This window comes from Pseudopodoces humilis, chromosome 2 (assembly GCF_049639895.1).
Source record: "Pseudopodoces humilis isolate 2021_Gansu_Grassland_sample_001 chromosome 2, ASM4963989v1, whole genome shotgun sequence".
Classification (NCBI taxonomy): Eukaryota; Metazoa; Chordata; class Aves; order Passeriformes; family Paridae; genus Pseudopodoces; species Pseudopodoces humilis.
Window position 1 is genome coordinate 13,855,371 of NC_142201.1, and position 20,838 is coordinate 13,876,208.

At 38.1% G+C, this 20,838-nt stretch overlaps 1 protein-coding gene across 1 annotated transcript in view; it reads right to left on the reverse strand.

Moving 5' to 3' along the window:
* MBTPS2 (membrane bound transcription factor peptidase, site 2) overlaps positions 1 to 19,138 on the reverse strand; it is a 40,369-nt gene extending 21,231 nt beyond the window's left edge. Inside the window, exons 1-7 of the mRNA XM_005516689.3 lie at positions 19,002 to 19,138; positions 14,112 to 14,260; positions 12,293 to 12,431; positions 8,500 to 8,603; positions 5,952 to 6,079; positions 2,076 to 2,194; positions 1,070 to 1,250 (exon numbers count right to left, since the gene is read on the reverse strand). Coding sequence (XP_005516746.1) covers positions 1,070 to 1,250; positions 2,076 to 2,194; positions 5,952 to 6,079; positions 8,500 to 8,603; positions 12,293 to 12,431; positions 14,112 to 14,260; positions 19,002 to 19,076 — 895 coding nt within the window. The 5' untranslated portion in view covers positions 19,077 to 19,138. The remainder of the gene's footprint in view (positions 1 to 1,069; positions 1,251 to 2,075; positions 2,195 to 5,951; positions 6,080 to 8,499; positions 8,604 to 12,292; positions 12,432 to 14,111; positions 14,261 to 19,001) is intronic.
* Between the last annotated feature and the right edge of the window lie 1,700 nt (positions 19,139 to 20,838).

Genomic DNA, 20,838 nt, shown 5'->3' on the forward strand with positions numbered 1-20,838 from the left:
ACTAAAAAAAAATAAATTACTTTTTCAGACTCACAAAAGTACTGTAGTGCATCAAAACCATGGACAGTCAAGTTGCCTGACCTCCCGTTTCTTTCCAGGATGATGGAAAAACGCAGTGATAATTTTAAAGCTCTGAATAACATCCTACAGGCTTCACTCAGCAGCAGCCCCTTACCTCTGGAATTCATTTTCCATGAATGCTTGCACGAAAGAAATCTTAGAGATCTTCAGGGCATATCACAAGACGCTCAGCCAATTTAACTTGACTGTTCTTTTTTGTTCTACTCTATTTTTGTTTATTGTTCTAGTTTAGTTCAGGGGTTTTTTTTGGGTTTTTTTGGTTTCCTGGGGGTAAGCCCTTACAGCAACAAGCACTCTAATGCATAAAAGAAAATAGAAGGAAGTAGACTGACTTCCAGAAGCAGTATGTGCAATCCAGACAAAACTGAGTTTATGGGCAATGACATAAAACCCTATAGGGAGACAGATCCGAAGAAGGGACCATAATAAAGCACCTCATTGGGGTAAATCCTACAATTTGCAATTTCATGCTGATCAAAGCTGTGAGGTAACATGAAAAATACATCTGCAAAAGAACACTGAGTTGATCCATTTTACAGAACTTAAAACAGAGGAGATAATTGTACTACTGCTAAGTTCTGCAATATCCTGAGGAAGCAAATTTTATTATTCAGATCATACAGGATATTTGCACAGGATGACTGAAAGACAAGTGAAATTCCTCTATAGCCTTCCCTCACTTTCAGATTACATAAAACAGCATGGCACATATTATATATATGTATGTATATATGTATATATGTGTGTGTGTGTGTGTATTATGACACAGATTTATATATATATATACACATATATACATACATATATATATTATATATATATAATATTATATATATAAATAGTAACTGCTTAAGACAGGACTGCAGATTTGTCTTACAAAAAATCTGACCCTAACAACAAATTCTAAATCCAAAATAGTCTTTAAGACATGATAAAATTAAAATATAATTAACATACAAAATAATGAGGAGAGCACCTTAAGTCATACCTCTAGCTGGAAAGCTTAATTGCTGTAGGGTGGCTGCACTTACACAGTAGCCGACCTGTGACTTCTCTGAGATGTCTCCCAGACAGGAATTCCAGTCTTCCACATTATAAACTGGGCAGTCTTGTAGGTTAGTGACAAGGTCTCCCACAAAAAGACCTCGTGGTCCATTGGCAGGAGAATCCTGAGAAGAACAGTGAAGTTAGTCATATCAATATAGTTAAAACCGTAAGGATTGGTTTACAGTTCAACTGAATCCTATGGAATCTTTAGGTTCAGGCACTAAAAAATGGGGGGGAAGGGGAAGGAAAAGGAAGTCTCCAAGTGTCCTGGAGACATCTTCAAATTTGTGTAATTATTTTCATATAGGTCAAAAAGGTAAGAAAACCCACAACTTACTAAATTAAATTAAACTTAATACCCTGAATCCTGAATATGTGTACCTATACTTTCAAAGGTAATAAAGCATTATAAATGTCACTCTCTCCTGAGTTTTAACAATTGACTTTTAGATCCAAGAAAGAATGGATCCTTTCAGCTCTGCTGTTCAACTGTGCTGTATCTGGTTAACTCAGAAAAAAATTATTCCTTTCCAGAATTCCAGAAGTCTATCTCTACTTTGCTTCCAGCTGACCAAACAAGGAAATCAGCTCAAAATAAACTTTAACATTAAAAACAGATAGCAGTAACTGGAGTGATAATGCAGTTTCCAGTAGATTTGCTTTGTGCCAATACTGAAAAACAGTTAAAAACTCCCAGAAATAAACCACAAACTCATTTAAAATGTCTCAACAGTTTTATAGCATGCTAATTAGTCTACCATTATTCCTACCAGGTTCCTTTATTTACTAAGATACATGAGACTGAAAGGAAAACTTCAAGCAAGAAGTTCAGTATATTAGATTCTGCAAAGGACTGCACTGACCAAACCTGATTAAGATAATAAGGGATACAGGTACATTTCAGGTCACAAAGCATGTAATATGGAAACAGCAAATATCCTTCTTACCTCTGCAACCTCAGTGACAAGTGCCCCAACACCCGTGTAATAGAAAGGGAAAAGAATGGCTGGCAGCAGAAACAACACCATGAAACTGGCAACACCAAGAACAAAATTATGCCACACCCCTAAAAAGAAGGCAAAAAAAAAGTTTTTAAATAAACAGTAATGACAAAAGCTGGTTTTTAAATGACCCTACAGCTCTTTTTAATTAACTTTCCTGAAATTATTACTGTAAGAATAAATGAAAAGTTAATCTATGAACATAGGCATAAGAGTACAAAGATTACAAACTTTAGCTTCTATGATGCCACTTTGTAAAGGAGTTTTAGAGAAACCTCTAAGCCCCTGAGAATTATATGATCAGGAGAGCAGTAAGGCATTTCTAAGGTGCCACTCTACCAGATTAAGATTTCATGTACCACTACTTTTCTAAGTATGAGAAGGCAATGTACTCAGAAGAAAAACTGTGTTTCTCAATCAGTTATTAAAATATAGTTGATATCTACAAAGTTGTCTTCAATCACAAATATTTTTTAAAATAGTGGAATGAAATTATTATGTGTTACCTTCTACCACAATAACTGTTGAATTTAAGAATTTCAATAAATGGGCTTATTTTTTAATAAGTACTGTTTGTCCTAGAGAGGAATATGCTTGAAATTTACTTACAATTCAGTATTTGTGATGGTAACCTACAATATTTCAATTAAAATTATTACATGTATATGTGCCAAACGAATTTAGATAACTATTTGAAAAAAAGCCTTCTACAAGAAAATATGGACCTAAAAGCCCATCAAGAAACTAAATTGTACAATCAGAATTTCCTGACCTGTTGTTTTGGGGAAGATATTTGCATTTGCCATCTCTGTGGAATGTGATTCTCCATAAGAAGCAATGAGCCACTATCATAAGACACAGTCAGCGTTCACCATCAAAGCCTTATGGCCTTCCAAATTCAGCACTACACAAATTTTCTTATTTAGTTTGTGTTCTCAGGCAGTCTTGCATGAACAATTCAGGAAAACTTTGCAGTGTTGAAGAGCCTTTATTTCCTTCTTACAGTGCTTCTTCATCTTGTTATGAGGAGTTTGATTCAATTCTATACTTATAGTGCAGTTACACAGTAGGAATTCAATTAAATATATTTAAAAATATATTAAACCTATCTTTCTTGCAGTGTATAAATCATAGCATATGGCAGACTTCTCTTATCTCCACATCTCACCTCACCTTCTTTTACACTTCTAATGCTGCAGAAATAAGAGACATTTTTGGAGCTCTTTTAAGTGTTTCTTGCAATTTCCACTGGTAAATGCTTCTTAAATTTCTTTCTATAGTTTTAATTGTATCCCATGGAAAGACACTCAGATAGAGGAAATGTTTTTGTAATCAGTTCTCCTTATCTCATATACACACATTTATTTGCAACAAATCCAGACGTACTGAACAAATATTTTAACTTTATTGTTTTAACCTTTTTATCTTAAAAATATTTTTTCATCTTAACAGCTCAACAAAAGAAAAAAATGTAAAATGGAAACAACATTCTTTTCAATAGTGTGGCTGCTATACAGAGTAAGCTGGAAAAAACCCAACCCTTAAAATATTAATAATAAAAAAGAGGTGATGGAACTGCTAGAGATTGACAAGGAATACTTTCAAGCAGCTATGGGTCTTGCTATCAAAATTGACAACATTTGCTGTGTGGAATACAGCAAAAAGTCTAAAATAGAAAGGTTTCAAATTCATCCCAGGTGATCCACAGAAAAATAAACATGCTCCAAATGAGAATACCTGTAGAGGCACACTTCCCAGTCCACCTTCCACTTCATCTCTCTAAAACAGCCTCATCCTTGGACACCTAATTACTTACATTTAAAAAGGGACAATTCACACAATCCTAAAACACCTTAAAATAATTTATTAACTATGAATTAATTAAAAAACAAAACAAAAACCATTTTACTCCTGTTAAAGACAACATGAGATGTATTAAAAATTATCTCAGAAAGTAATACAAATATTTGAACTAATTACAGGAACGTGTTGCACAGAATCACTTTTCATCTATCTAGTAGGCATGGAATCATGCAATAAATATCACAAGTCTTACAAGAACACTCATTTCCTATTCTTGAGCACATGATGCCATCTACTGTACAAAAAATGCATTTTTTAATCTCTAGACTATAGCTGGACTACAAAAAGAATATTTGGTATTGGCCTTTAATCTAGCACTGTTGCTTAGCTGCTATACAAAAATCTGAGATCATGTCTCTCTAAATTCAAATTTCTGAACACCAGGAGTAAGTTCATTCAACTGTTCTGACAAATAAAAGAAATTGGTTGTTTACTGAATATGGCATTTTATCATTATCAAACATCCTAGTTCTGAAACATATCTACCATAAACTGTAAAAAAATGCATTTATTTGTTATACCTAACTGAAAGCAAGCCATTCATGCTGACCAGTCTCGCAACATGTTTACTCTTGCCTTGTATTCCCCTATTTCAGGTTTCCTGAGAAACATGAAACATTATTACAGGTATTTGCTTGTCATCAAAACATGCAAGCAAATATTTTCTATTACACCTCAGTATTCTATTTTTCTAGATAATGTCCCAGGAATCTGTGTAAAAAAAACATTTTGAAATTCAGTATGCTTTTTCTTTCAGTTCTGTTCCCAGTAGATGGAAATGGAAACAGATTAATTTGAGAAACAGGGCTTCATAAAAGTTAGCCTATTGTAGTGAATGATTTTTGTTGATTCGGGTATTTTGAATACAGATATATTTACTTACCTAACATCTGTAATTATTTACTTGATTTATGAAAGCTTGAAAACATGCTTGCTAAAGGCTTCTCTACATTATGTTTTAGATAAAATATTCAAGAAACAACGTTAATAACTAAACATTACAACAGGCTGGTTGCTAGCCTGCAACAGAAAAACACCAGTATCAAGAACTGAACCAAGATGATAACTTTTCTATCTCTCTTTCAGTTCTTTGGGAGCCACCTTTGCCTCTAGAAATAATCACACAAGTGGTCGAGGCAGAACAACACAGTCTCAGTTTGACTATTCACAGCAACCAGGCTCTACTTCCCAGTAGCCAGAGACTTCAAAAAACATCAATTCAAAAACATCTAGAGGTTATCTGGTGCCATAAGCTACGATTCTCTTTGGATGTTTGTGTTTTAACCTTTATTTCCTCCTGATGGCAACATCAAAACACAGTGACCTGTATAATAACACAACTCACAGGTCAGTGAAAATCACTCACAATACTATTGAGAAATAGATTGCTCCTATTGCAGAAAACGGTAGTGAATTGTTCAAGGATGTTGACTTGTGACATGAAGTCCTGTTCTCACAGCACCATTCTGGCTGACTATTTCCCAGCTTGCATGCTCCAAGGTTTTACTACTTGGGCCATACAATGTCAGAAACATCCCAAACCACAAACAAACAAAATAGACAGAGGAACTTCTGCACCTGGTGCAAGAGCTCTTTCTAATGAGAGGAAGATCAGAAACCACAATTTTTCCATGACCTCACAACTAGAACTTCTTATGCACAACCATTCTAAATTAGATTAAGAATTTAATAATATTTTTCATGCCAGGAAATTTGCACTAATTTAAGATCCCAGAAACTGACATGTCTATCCCAGAAAGCAGCTCAATAAGGACAGTAATGATCAAAGGATTTCCTGAGATGCCAACACAGGTTCAGAACAGAAGGATCACCATTAGGTAAAGAGAAGGTTTGGTACCTATTAATTCTAAACCTTAAATACGCAAAGATTCACAAATGATGCCTTAGAATAAGTAATAGTGCTAAGCAAAGATTTAATAAAAAACCACAAACTATTACCTGCACAAAATATCCTTAACTGCTGGACAGGAGATATCAGCTGCAAGTGAGTTGTGAAGAGGTCAACAAATGCTCCGGGATAGACAATGAAGATAAAAATCCCAAATCCATTAAATCGTACTTGTTCTCTTGAAAAGAAAAAAAGAAAAGTGAGGAGGTGTAACTTCAAACAAACAAAAGAAAAACTGAGAGATTCTATGTAGCACAAATTTTTTGACAACAAAAATGACTAAAATTTTAATTATAAAACTGATTTATTTTTTATACTATTAGTAATTGAGAGATAATTAAACTAAAGGATGTTGTCTGCAGTAGTTGTCACTTCTAAACTGTATACATTTTTAAGTTTGGTTAAAAGATAAAGGGTAAGTTCATTTTCTGTGTCCTGGTAACAGTAACACATAAAACACTTTTTAAAAACCTACCTAACTTTCATGTTAAGATGTATTTCAACATTTGAGGTAATTGTTCTTTTAAGTAAAAAAATGTCACTCTGTAGAAAGCAGTTTCAAACTCATCTATGTAAAAATATTTGCAAGAAGCAATCACTTTCCTTTTAAAGAAACACTTCCACAGTTCTGGAATTTTTAATTCCTCTGTTTCTCCTAAATAGAACCTAGAGTACCTTGCAAATGAACAAAATGAGGAAAATATCATCTGAAAAAATGAAAACAAGGCAAGAGCTTAAAAGGACAAATGTTAATGCCCTTCCAAACCTTAACACTCTATGGTTCTATTTAAATATAATAGTAGCTGACACTATTATACAAATAATACTTTTTTTCCAAGGGTTTTGCTATTACTTTTAAATGGAATTTTTTGGAACAAATACATTAAGGTTTTTTGAAGCTAGAAATTGCATAAGGGACTTAAGAGAGACATGGCAAAATAAAGTTCCAAGACAAACCGGGCACGGACCAGTTAATCCCGTATCTTTACTGAGACAATGTACTGGGTCTAACATTTAATTTATTTACATTTATCTATTTAATGTGTGTATACACCAAAAGAAGAGAAATAACTATACAAAATTATTCAGAATTGTCACACACTAATACTGTGGAGTTAACTCATCCCATGCTACCAATTAATAATAGGTAGTTTAATGCCTATTCAAGATTCCATGACTTGGGTAGAGGATATACAGGGAGGAACAAAAAGACTTGTTTGGTACAAGCCTTGACTAAGCTAAGGCTCAAATATTTGAGCTCTTCTAGTTCACAGCTAATGCTTTCTAGAACTGAAGTTGGCAAAAGTGTATTAGATTTCAGGAAGGCTAAGTGACTTGCCAGAATAATAAAATTTGTCCACAGCACAGTTTTTTAGTGAAGTTGAAACTCTGAGGATTTACAGTAACGGCACTATAGACCCAACCTGTGCTAGAAGGAAAATAAAAAAGTCAAGAAGAAAACAGCAGCAGTAGCAACATTAACAGCCAGTGTACATTGGACCAAATAATTTCTCCTCTGGAAATAGCTGGAAACACAATTTTTTGACAGAAATATAACCCAAAATTGAATATTCAAAGCCTTTGCTCTAGACCTTGAAAAAAGATATCACACCATTAAGATACAATAATTTCTTCCTTTCTGCTTAAAAAGAGCTCTGTATTAACTCCTAGCTCCTCTGCAGCCTGCCAGCAACACATAGTAGAAAGAAAATTTTGTTGCTGCTTCCTGTGATGGGGTAAGCAAAAGGTTTATCCTCCACAGAAAATTCCCAGTGAATATTTGAGGGAAGAAAGCTGAAAGGCAAGCAGAGCATATGAAACATAGAGAGTCTCAAACCACCTTTTTGAGGGAGAACCTTTGGGATTACAGAAAAGGAATTATATGGGTTAAAATGCAGTCATAACTCCCTACACTAAGGAAAATCACAGAAACAACTTTGGGCTTTATCCTCAAAGAAGAGATAATGATGCTGTCCAGGAGAAATGTGGAGGACACCTGAACATTGGTCCCAGTAATCAGTGCCTAACCTTCTTATGCTGAAGTGGCATTTAACAGTAATGACTAACCTGTCAAATAATTTTTGTGAAGTAATCATCATAGTTAAGGACATTAAAAATATAATCTTTAATCAAAACTAATACATCCCTGAGATTAACAGGGGCAAATCACATTTGACCAAGTTATTGCTTCAACCTGTTCATATCATATTTCACAAGCTGTGTTTAAACAAATCAATTAAAAATCAATTTTAAAGTATCACTGTGCAATAGTATGAGTTCTTTTCAAGTGCCAAAGGTGCAGAAAAGAAATTTCTGTTTAAAAAACAGAGCCACTTAAAAAACCCTGTTTTAAACCTGATGCTATATTTGCGAAGCAGAAGTCCTTCCTCATGGTATCTGTATAATAGACACTGTATTAAAACTCTATTCTTAATTTGTACACCCTTCCAAACTTCAAATCTAAGGAAGCTATGAATTACAGACTAAACAGACTCTCTAGATAAAACAAAGCAGTGCCAAACACATTCCTGGGTAAGTGTGTGCTCTGGAATATTTGGCTTTGTTGTCACAGTAGGTGAAAAGCAAAAAAGATTTTACCGAATAGCTGCCACCCCATGGCCGACTTCATGTATCACACCACTGATGAGGATTGCAGAGAAGAAATAGGTCAGCTGGCTGACCGGCAAATTGACACCAGGCACCTGTTGATGTGGGCATGGCAACAAAACAAAACACAGGAGGAAAACAAGGGGTACAAAGATGAATCATTCTGCTCCTAAATTGGGTGCTCTCACTCATTTCTTCAGACCCACAACAGAAGGCTGTTCTCATGCAGCACGATCAGTTTGCACCTTTAACCGACTTATTCAATACATTTTAAAATATATTAATTATATACTCTTTTGTTGAACATTAAATAGCTCTCCAGGCACAAAAGCCCTCTCCCTGTCCTATATATTCCCCACAGCTCCGACCAAATGTGTCCTACTCTATATTAAGCTCGAGAAGTTTATAAAAATGTACACAAACTTCCATTCAAATGAAACAAGCTTGGCACTCTGAGCATTAGTTTAAAATTTCCTGCAGCCATAGCTATAGAAAAGATCCACCTTTCAAAAGAAAATAATAAAAATTGTACGGCACATTAAAGAGTATGAACATAAAAAGTTCAAAATAAGTTGACAGCTGAATAATCAGTCTCTCGCTTCTCTTTTCCTATACAAATCACAAGAATATCCCAGTTTACAGAGTTTATAAGAAAAAAAAAAAAGAAGGTAATTTTCAGCTATTCTTCAAGTTTTGGTAGTCTAGACATGGCAATTTCATCTTAAAAAAACCCACCTTAAAATGAGTATACTATTTTGATTTACCTAAGACATAATATGCAGGCCCCTCATATTCTTCCTATTGCTGTGGATTCCCACCATTTCCAGGTCCTTCACTGTACTTGTCACGAGACATCAACTGCTTCCAGACAGGTTTCAAAGTAGTCACTAGCCAAAGCATGAGGAACCATCCCCTCCTTCGTCCTGATGTACCTTCACCCTGCTCAGTTCCATCCCCCTCAGCTGCTGGGCTGCAGTGGGATGGTAAGACCACTTCTGCTGCTTGCTTTGGGGCATTTTGCCTGTCAGATCTACAGCTTTTTCTACCCAAGGCAGGCTGCCCTTCAGTATGCTCACTAAAAACTGATGTGAACACAACCTGAATTGCAATCCAGCCTCACAAAAGAGATGCTGTGGGCAAGAAGTCCTGGCTTGTCTATAGAACTCTATAAAAACCAGCATCATGGAAAACAAATGGCTGCACATCCAACTAGGTAGGTGGGATTCTACCTTTGTTCAGTCCTGCATATTCTGCATATAATGCATATAAATGCATATTAATATATGTATTTACCTACCCATGCAGCAGAACTCTGCAAGAGGTTGTTGAGACAATCTAGCTAAAATAAATCCTTCAAAAGGATTCATTAATGTTAATCACCTCACACAATTCCAGAGTGTGACAGTGACCAAGGAATTTACCTTAACTGGCTCAGCTGTGGTACCTCACAATATGAAAGATGGCCACACTTCATTTCTTAAAGATCACAGCTTGCATTATAGCATCAGCTGGTGGCACTAATGCATCACTTCAGTGGTGTTGCCTCTGCTGTGGGAGGACAGATGGCAACAGCAAGAGTTGCCATCTCAATTCCACCATGACTACAGCCTGCTAGAACACAGCACCAGATGCTTTCAGACTTTACGTCAAAGAAGCTATTTTAAGATTCACCTAAAACAGAAGCTACATCTCATGAAGGATTGTGAAACCAATAGCAGTATTTTGTTAAAAAGCACACTGTCTTGTATTTTATGGCCTTCTGGAAATGCCTTTAGTAAAAGAAGATCCTTTGCTTGTAACTAATCTGCCTCTTTCCTGCTTTTGTCAGTAGGCAACCAACACAAGAGGGGGCAGCTGAAGAGAAACAGCCCCGTTACCTATAGACAGGTATTTTAAATCAAGTACATAACTGAACAAAAGAGGAAGTGTACAAAAATCTTAATAAAATATAAACAGAACTGTTTCTCCCTCTCTACACACCCAGAGGCTGAAGGCTAAACAGTTTTATGCCGCAGGCTAAAATTAAGTTTACAAAGAAGAAGTGCGGTTTTGTTGTTTTTTGTTTTTTTTAAACTAATTTGCTATCTTCCAGGCAGTCAAATACAAGTAAATAATTTAAATTAGAAGGTACTCCTAAGTCATTTTTCACCTCTTCAGAATCACATAAGTCTCTTATTGGTGTCAATTTACACTAGCACATGCCCATTAAAAAGAATATTGATACTTGCTACAGGCAGAACTATACAACTGTGACCATTCAGAAATGAAAGAATGAGGTAAGAAAGGAAGAGAACCACAACTCAACTTAGGAGAACTAACCTTATCCCCACACACTACATTACTTTATCCCTTTCTATTAAACTGCTCTCAGTGCCAGTCAATCCTTGGTTTGATTTTGCCAGTAGGCAGTCACTGAGGAAACAAGTCTACACTGAAACTGTGAACATTATCCTACTTTTCTACTTCTGTTCTTCCAGTTCACACCAATTCCAAAGACACATCTTTACTTTAGTTCTGCCTGTGAAATTCCTCCGAAGAGCAACATATTGTCAATGACCACTTTACTCTGGTGTCACAGAAGTGGATAGATCCATACAATGACCTCAGAAAATGAAGATGTAAAGGAGGCTTTCTTTACTCCAGAAAGGTTAGGACAGATCCTGCTGGAATCTATATTCACTCTGCTTGTGGGAAATACACACAGCCATCCAAAAGCACTGAGTTAATGGCACATGCTAAATCAGGCTCCTGCACTCATGCCATTTTATAAGTCTAGCTGCATGCAGCCAGTTTAATGCTTACAGGAAGGTCTATTGTGTCTGCACACAATTCTCAACATCTGATCACTTGAATAACTGAGTACTTAAATAGAGTACCATAGCTGGGCACCTCTGCTCTAAGCCATGTAGCAGAAGGCAGAGCAATCCCATAACACTTTCTGAATTTCTGGAAAATGACCATACATATTGGTCAGATTGCACTCTTGGTATAAGAAAGGTGACTAGGAATCCTTCTAGGTTAAAACTGTTGCAAGACAATGGAAGTTCTTCCATTGCTGCCTTGTGAAGAGATTAAAAAGACAGTATTTGCAATCTCTCCTATCCTGTGAAATACATTCTGTTCTAAAACCATACAATATATTGTCCAGCATTAGAAATCCATAAAACTACTAAGTAGATCATGAGACTTTAAGTAGACACTGCCAGAAACAGCACTTGAAATTTCACACAGTAAATTAAGTCTTAAGTCCTTGAAGAATCAAAGAATACCTCCTGACTAACAATGCTTTGCTTCTACTATCAAACAAAGCTTTCTGCCCTTCTTTCCTTTTCCACTGCTGTTTTGTATTGTATTAAAAGAAACAGAACTTGTATTTTCTTGTCAATTATGTATGAGCTCTCCAAATTTAAGGTCACCAGAGCCGCTATACTGTACAGCTCACAGGAAACGAGCTGTTAACTCAGTTTTATATTCTTAGTACTCTTAGTACTGTAATTTTATTCTTAGTACTATAATTTGGGGCTTTTCAAAATGACTCTCCAATTCCCACTCGTGAGGGCTTTTAATATAAACTCTTCCACATGTTTGCCTTCATTTGTCCTTTTACTATACCCACTCCCCCACTTTCAAGGCTGGTAAAAAACAATCTGCATTTTCATGTAGATGAACATCAGAAGTTTGGTTGCTCTTGCATGGGAATATTTAAGCATTCCATACCCTGTTTAGAATCTGCTTTAGATCTGTGCACAGCTCTCAAACAAAGACCTGAGGTGGGAACACTCACCACAACTTGCAGCATTCGATCATTCTGGGCTTTTGGAGCCTCAGTGAGCATCTGGGTCAGTGTTTGCAGCAGGGTCTTTCCAAGCAGAATAACAGAGCCAAACATGGCAACTATTCCAAACACCATTCCTATGCTGAACCTACACAGAGAAGCAAATAGTTAACAATGCACCGCCACAACAGGAAAAGGGTATCATCTCTGGCTATGTAAATCTCTGCTTTATAGCACAAGTTATTACACAAAACACAGGGCAAAACTTAACTGATGCTACCACAATTCATCAACAACCCAGTACAAAAACATTTAAGGAAACTAGCAATAATAATATACAATAATAACAACAATAACATATATTCTCCTTGTTTAATAAATGTTTTATATCCAAACCATATCCTGGATCAATTTTCAAATACTTTTATTCAGTTATCCAATATGTGTAACTGTAAATATATAAATTGATATGAATATAGAAACATAACTAACAATGTATAATTGGCCATGTTGCACCACAGCTTCACATATTTAGAGACCTGGATCAAAAGATGGGGCAGCTTATGTAATTATATATATATAGGCTTTTTCAGTACACTTTGCATCTTTCTCACAAACAACAAAACAGGCTAAAGAACAATGAATGAGACTGAATCTTTTTTAAAGAACAACTAAAAAGTACAACTGTAAGACCATATTAACAGCAATTGGTGTTCTTCTCACCAATTTTCCATTAAAATCAATGTTGAAAATAATTCATGTCACTCCACCTAGTGACAAATTTTTATTCAGCATTAATATTATTATTCTTATTTTACATTGTCCTACAGTTGAGGGATGTGATAACTTTTTTTCATAACTAAAACACTTCACTACCAGTCCTTCTTCCGCTCACAACTGCACAACTGTTCTCTTATCAGCCTTAATAAAACTCACTGGGAATTAGTAGATTTATTTTAAGCAACATGTACTTGTAATGTTAATTAAAGAGACTAGTGGAAACGCTATACTGTAATAAATTATACACATTAAAAATTGTAATTGATATAGAGCTATTTCAGACCGATTATTACAAAATCATTACATACCACAGAAACCAATATGAGGCAGACCTCTCTTTTACTACTATCTCACTGAGGGTAGCAATACAGGAAATGAACAGAAATTCAAACCTTACTCATTTTGTATTTTCAGAGCAGATACAAAATAGTGCTAGGAAGGCAACAGAGCAATAGTTTTCTAAACCAGTCCAGGAGCACCCATACTCAACCACCCTACTTATCTACCCATTCCCAGCACTTTACAACCTTTGCATGGCAAGGTGCAGGCAGATGAAAGATAGAAAGTAAGCAAGGTGTTTTTGAGCAGGTATCATTGCTGAATGTCTGGGCAATGATTAACTACAGGGACACAGCTGTCTCTGAATACTTTGTAAACTCTAGTGACTAGGAGAGCTAAGTCTACAGCATTGGGAATAATCTAGGATCTGAGCAGCTGCTTTCAGACCAACTTCTGTATGCAGTATTGCATATAACAGCTGTACTCTTCAAAACTATCCATAGTTCAAACCACAGGTAAAAATAGTTTAAGGATTTCTAGTTTTATAGAATCTCCATATGCAACCTGTATTACATTTATGTATTTTTTTAGCAGAGGACAAATACTTTTACTGGCACAGTACAATTAGAGCAACCACTCTAACTGGTTTTATCATTAGCCTATTAAAATAACCATGTCCACCCACAGCCCTTCTAATGCTGAAAGGCACCAATGCAGTTCAGTTGCTGACTCTGTATTTGACAGAAGAAAAAAGATGCTGAACTAATACCATAAGTAGAGAAATTTGGGTTTCCATCTCCCCCAGTTGTAGAACTGGCGGTTGAAGAGAGCTGTTTGCCACCGCAGGTGAAAGGGAGAGACACTCAAGCCGTACGTCAGCAGCCAGTCCTCATACGATGCCTTCAGAGAGTTGGAGGACTGCAAAACAAAGGAAAACCAGTTTGACCAAAACATTCTAGGAAGATTTTGTAAATGTGACCAAGCAGTCAACGTGATCTGTTTAGATGGAAAAATTATGCCACTGTTTTGATGTCATTTCCATTAGGTTTGTGGGAGAGATTGGGTATCCAGAATTATCTGACAAACAAGGTCTTGCATCATCTTTCCTAGTATTAGATCACTTTCAGTAGTCCTACTTTCTGGTTAGAAGGCTACAGACTGTTGATGGTATTCTTTCAACATGCAATTACATTCCAATAAACATTTTAAAAACTACAATAATGAAAAATGCTTCCTTTGTCTCCCGCTGAAATAAATAAATCTAATACAGATGAGATATGGCTTAGTATTCTGTTAAATATCTGTTAGTAAGGATAAAAACAAGGTCTACTTTTCAAACACAAATATTATAACTGAAGAGGGTCTGGAACATCTGATCAGGCTAACAAAAAAACACAAGGAATTTAAAATTATCAATCTCTATTGCAATAGCAGTTTCACTATGGTAACTTCCCAGCATTTCAAGGTACTTCTAGTAGTTCCAATGATTTCTCTTGATGAGAAATATGACCCATGCTTATATGCAGCATTATCTTGAATTATAGACTAATAGACATGGTTTTTGCAAATGTTTACTTTATGGCACCTGCATTCTCAATAGGCTTTAGTCACCTGATTCATGGAAGCCTGTGTCAGAAACCCAGACAAAGGAATGCTGTCCTTGGAGGTGGAAAAGGAACTCAGAGCTCAGGAAAGGCACATATGAACCTTGAGCCTTCTGATATTGGGCAGTTCCCAAGGCAGGAGTGTCTCTGACACAATCCAGACAAGTCTTTGGAGCTGTCTGAACTGGAACATTGTTCTCAAGGCTCCCCACCAGCAGCACCTACTGAAGATATTCAGAATGTGTAGTTCACAACAGGCTCCCTTCTCCTCCCTCACGAGGAAGTTCAAAAGTTTCTGGCTGTTGTCCGTGGTCCTTTGAACAAATTTAGAACTTGCCAATTCCTTGCATTCCTCCTGCCCTGCACCACAGTGGCGGGGGTTGAGGATCTCACACTGCACAATTCTATTAACAGCTTTTATCATTTTGTCAAATTAATTAAACCTTGAACACTAAAAGTTTATTTCAAATAATGAATTTTCTCAGATGTGAGACCCATTTACTTGAGTCACTGTTCACATATTACCTATTACACCATTTATCCTTTCTGCCTATATATTTCTGTGTCGTTTCCTTCTTCTTCACCCTACTGATTTCAGCCACATTTTTGTTCTGTCAGGTGAGGGCACCATCAGAAATTTGCCCTGTAAGACACTCCCATCAACACTAACTCCCTATGGCACCATTAAGTTTAGTGTCCACAATCATACCAGCTTTTGCTGATTTTAACCGAAGAGATCACAAGGATGATTAGACTTGTACACAATTAGTGATACATAAACCAAGGAAACAAAAAAAATTACCTCCTCGAATAATCTACCAGATAATTAAGAACAAAAATACATACATCATTAAGTACTTCTGACATGAGAAACCGTCTTTTGTGAATTGAAAATACCCATCCTATTCCTCCACAGAGTGAAAAAAAGCAACTCAAAACCACCCTAATACATTATTCTATTAAAGTTAATTAGACACATTGATTTGACACTTGAAAATATGTTCCTTTTATCACATGCAAGCCCCACTTTTTTCCCTAAAAATGCCACAAATTCATCCCTTCTAATTCATTCCAACATCACAGCTCCACTGTCCTAGCAAGACATAAATAAATACGAAGTTTTCCATGAGAAATATGGAATCACTGACCATACAGCTGTCAAACGTGGAAAAGAAAGGTATCAAAAATGTTTTCTTTTGTATTTTCCTCACAAATTGTGTACGATCACACATTCATGATCACTAAATGACTGCAAATTTTTATAAAATATACTAAAAAGCTCTTTGAAAAGTTTTGCTCCTTCTGTCCTGATCCCAGTGGAATCACCACATTATACACACACCCTCATGCCCTGGTGTGCTTCATTTCAAGCTGCTTTCACATAGGACTTGGCTCTTCTTCTTTGAGATCTAAGGGAACTTTTTTTTTTATTTAAGCAAGCCCTTAAAATGCTGGACATCTGCTAAATGCTTCAGGAGCTCCATAGGTATCTGCCAGCAACCAGGAGTCCTTAACATTCTTCTTTGCTGGTAAAATCTGTTCAAGAGCTCTGAATCATTTCAGTTTCCTGACCTTAAAAGCTGAGAGCCAGCCTTGACTGAATGTGTCTAATGCATCCTTTATTTCTCACAGCAGAAGGAGGGACAACCTCTTACCCTTCACTCTTTCCTGAGCCTTTGGACAGAATGGAATGTGATGACTTAGGATGCTGGGGAGAAGGAATTTAAGGTGATTCCCTCTTACAAAATCCAAGCTTCAATGAAAACATTGGTTGCAGTGGTACAATGAGGAGCAACAGGAAGGACTTAACATTCAAAATTCCAGCTTGATCTGGCATAGCTTTAGTTTCCTGACAAAAATGTATCTTTTAATTTTAGCAATATTATAATATGTGGATTTATCTGGGCAAAAATACATTTATACACAGTTATACTTTCTATACTGTAGTCTAAAATCTGAAGAAAACCAGTAAGAGAACAAACTGAGCAAAAAACATTGCACATTGAACAGATTTACAGAATAAACATTAACTGCAAGTTACAGCACACATCCTTCTCTCGCCAAAAACATCAACAGGATCACACATGGAAAAGTGCTCCCATATAATTTTTTACTCATGCTCAAACCCATGTACATCCTCTTGGTGTAATTACACTATTGAGTGATTTGAGATTTAAGCAGTACAATTAATTAAACAGTACAATTTTGCTGTGGTTGCTAGCAGCCTTGGGTTGTGACTGTGGTGATGTACAGCAAAAAAAAAGCAACCTGAGCTTCCTAATAAATCTGGTTATTTAATCCAAATTCTATTTCAACTGTGGTAGTCACAGTGAAACCTATGACTGAGATGTACAACACATGATCTACTAGTAATTTCACTGAAACTCAACAGCTCCCACATAACTCCTGACAATTAATGTCAACTTTTAGTTAAAAGATCAGAATTAAAACTGAACGCCTGGACTTTCATGCTTGCTATAGAATTCTAGGCATTGCCCCTTCTTTTTCAACATAAAGTATTATGGCATTAAGTAGACTCTAATGTAGGGTTGTTTTTTTTTACTCCCTTTTTACAAAAGAGAATGATTTTATGGTATAATGCAAAAAGAGATCTTCAGAATTTCAGAGATGCAAATGTTCTCAGCACAATGGCACAATAGGTCTGGTACCTGAGCTCAGTTCTTGCTTCACAGCCCAAAAGTCTTCACCAGACACAAAGCTGGGGCCAAAAGAGAAGCAGTCTCCTGGCTGACCTTCCTGGTGTGTCTCACTGCAGTCAGAGCACGTTCTTCTGGTACCTGGCCACTCATCTCATGTGTTTCAAAACAATGTTGGTTGCTTTTGTTTTAGTGGTGTTTTTTGGGTTCTTTTTGGGGTTTTTTTGTTTGTTTGTTTTTTGGGTTTTTTCCCCAAATACTTAACATAGACTTACTGCAAGAAAATTTGAGAAGTCTTGAGGTAAATGACTGTATTTGTTACTGTCATTATGTACAGACTAATATTTTGCAGTTATCAGCTTTCATCATTAACGGAGCTACATTTGGACTCTAATTAGCTGCAGGGGGAGACACTTTTCCAAGTTTTCTGAGCACCTGAATTTTCTTTTACTTCTTTCTATATTTTATAGAAGTGACAAAATACATTTTGTACTTTAGTATCACTAAGCCTCATCTGCCTTGGCAGAAACAGGTGCAGCTCCTGGACTGTAAAATTAAGAATTACAGATCAAACCTTTCATTTCGTTTTCCCTCGTATTTAACCAGCACACAGCCTACTTTGCATGCATTCTTTGCAATTCCAGTCATGCCTTAGAAATCATACCTCTGAATCTTTAAGAAAACCCCAAACAACGCCACACCACTTAATGAAACTTGAGCAACACACAGATGCATCCCAGATATAACAAATGGTGTCTTGGTGTATTTTCTTTTTAAACCTTCTCCTCTGTATCAGGAGGAAAAGGATGAGTCTCCTAATACTCTCCGAGGATCAAAGTTTATTTCTTTAAAAATGTATTTGTATCGAGTTCTGTCTCAATTTTTTTCCAGTAAAATTAAAGATATTCAAAAGAAATAAATGCGCGTTACTTTTTACATTTTTTAGGAAAGTCATCATTATAGGGCGCATACTCTACACCGCAAACTTACAACGTTGTCTTTTAGGTCGTTAATATAATAATAGCAATAAACTTCAGATAGCACGTCTAATGCCACGGAACCGCTTAAGCACTATATTAAAGGCTGTTTCCCCTAACTTTTCGCGGCTTTGTTCCTTTAGCACACTCTCCCGGGAGGCGTTTGGAACCCAGCGCCGGGCGGAAGCAGGGCAGGGGCTGCCCGGGCCGGGGGCTCGGCTGCGGAGCGGGAGGCGCGCCTGGGGCCGGGATCGCCTCACGGCCCGAGGGAGCGCGGCGGGCCTGGGCAGGGCGCGACCCCTCCGCCAGCCCGGGCACGGCAGCGGGGCTCCTGGGCCACCCGGGGCTCCCGGCGCGGGGGTGAACGGGGCTGCCGCTGCCTCCTCCCGGCCCCGTCCTGCTTTGCGCCCTCAGCCCTCACCTTGAGCAGCGTGTCCGCCAGGTACACGGCGCACCAGCCGCCCAGCACGGTCACCACCACCGGCACCGGGATCATCGCGGGCCGCGCCGCGCCTCAGCGGGGCAGCCCCGGAACCCAACCTGCCCGGAACCTTTCTCCGACGGGCTCTACTGCCCGGGCGGACGCTTCCGGGCAACGCGTCGAGCGAGGGCAGGTGGCGGCATGACGTCACGGGCCGGGGAGCGGGGCAGCGTTCGGGGCGTTGGGGCCGGGCGCGTGCGCAGTGGGGGCGGGAGGGGAGAGGGGCGGGGCTGAGGGCAGGGCGGGATGAGGGCGGGGCTGAGGGCAGGGCGGGATGAGGAGCGGGGCTGAGGCCAGGGCGGAATGGGGAGAGGAGCTGAGGGCAGGGCGGGATGAGGAGCGGGGCTGAGGGCAGGGTGGGATGAGGAGTGAGGCGGGGCCGGCTGAGGGCAGGGCGGTTCCTCCTCCTCTGGCCAAATTCACCTCAGCTGCGGCCTCCCGGGAGCGTTTGGGGGAGGCTGCACTGGCACCGATCCGGAAGTTGCGCTGGAGAATAAGACCTGTTTGTGGTGGCAAGATCAAAGCACATTGTGGAAGTGCTTCAGTAACGACGAAGTAACAGAATTCCCTTTAACCACTGACGTTTTGTCAGAAATTTAGCATCGAGCTCGCTGCGCAGCAAAATCATTCTGTGAGGTTGCCTGTGAGAATGGCTTAAGCAAATGCTTCCTGGGCCTCGTGTTTCCTTTCCAGGCCACTGTCAGTGCTCATTTTCTGACTGTGTGTCTGTATTAGGTCTGGCTGACGTGGAGCTCGTTTTCTCACGGCAGCCTCACTGCTTTGCCTGGTGCCTACAAAGGTGTTGGTGACACCAGGGTTTGGCGCAGCATCAACACTGTCCAACATTCTCCCCATCGCTGGCTGGGGGTGGGCAAAATCCTGGGAGAGGATACACGTGGGACAGCTGACCCAAATAAACCAAAGGCATATTCCATACCATGTGGCATTAGATATAAAAAGTAAGCAAAGGAGGAGGAAGCATTTGTTATTTACAGTATTTGACCTCCACAGCAAGTGAGAGAAAACAGCCGTGGGCAGCCTCTCATCATTGGCATTTGCGGGTGCAGAGCAGGAATTGAACTACTAGTGGATGCTGGCTTTTGCTTGTTCTGTTTGCTCAATTCCTCTGTCTTTCATCTCAACTCAGGGATTGTTTTCCCCTTATATTTAGATTTTTCCATCATTCCAACAACCCTACTTTTTGATGTAAGCTGTCCATGTTGACTGATGGCTGAAAATTCAAGTTGTTCCATAGACCAGCATGAACTTAATACAAATACACAGACTATGAACCTGTGGTTATTTCCAGAAGCAATGGAGGAGAATTGTATTCAAACAGTTGAGAACACAAGTACTTTTACTAATGTCATACCCTTACTGAAGTAAAGCAAACTAAAATGGACACGTTCAAATGAACTAGTTGGTTACCAGCTTTTGTAAAATTTTTGTATTTTTGCTTCTACATTCATACCATAAAAATACGGACTTGAATTTTATTGATTTTTCATAGAAATTGGAAGTGCAACTATAAAAGGAATTTGGAAGTGCAACTATAAAAGGAATGAAAATAAAATACACTTGTCTATATTTTACTGCTGAAAAGTTTATCTCAAGAAAACAAATAAAAATAGGAATTTTCTAGAGTGCAGAAGATGGATGTTCTGAGTGAACTGCCAGCCCCAGTGTTCCAACTTCAGTAACTTGAGCAGGTGTTTTGCCCATGGCAGAGAGGCGAAGTTTATCCTTGTTCCCATGGGATTAAGTTGTTGTGGACTGT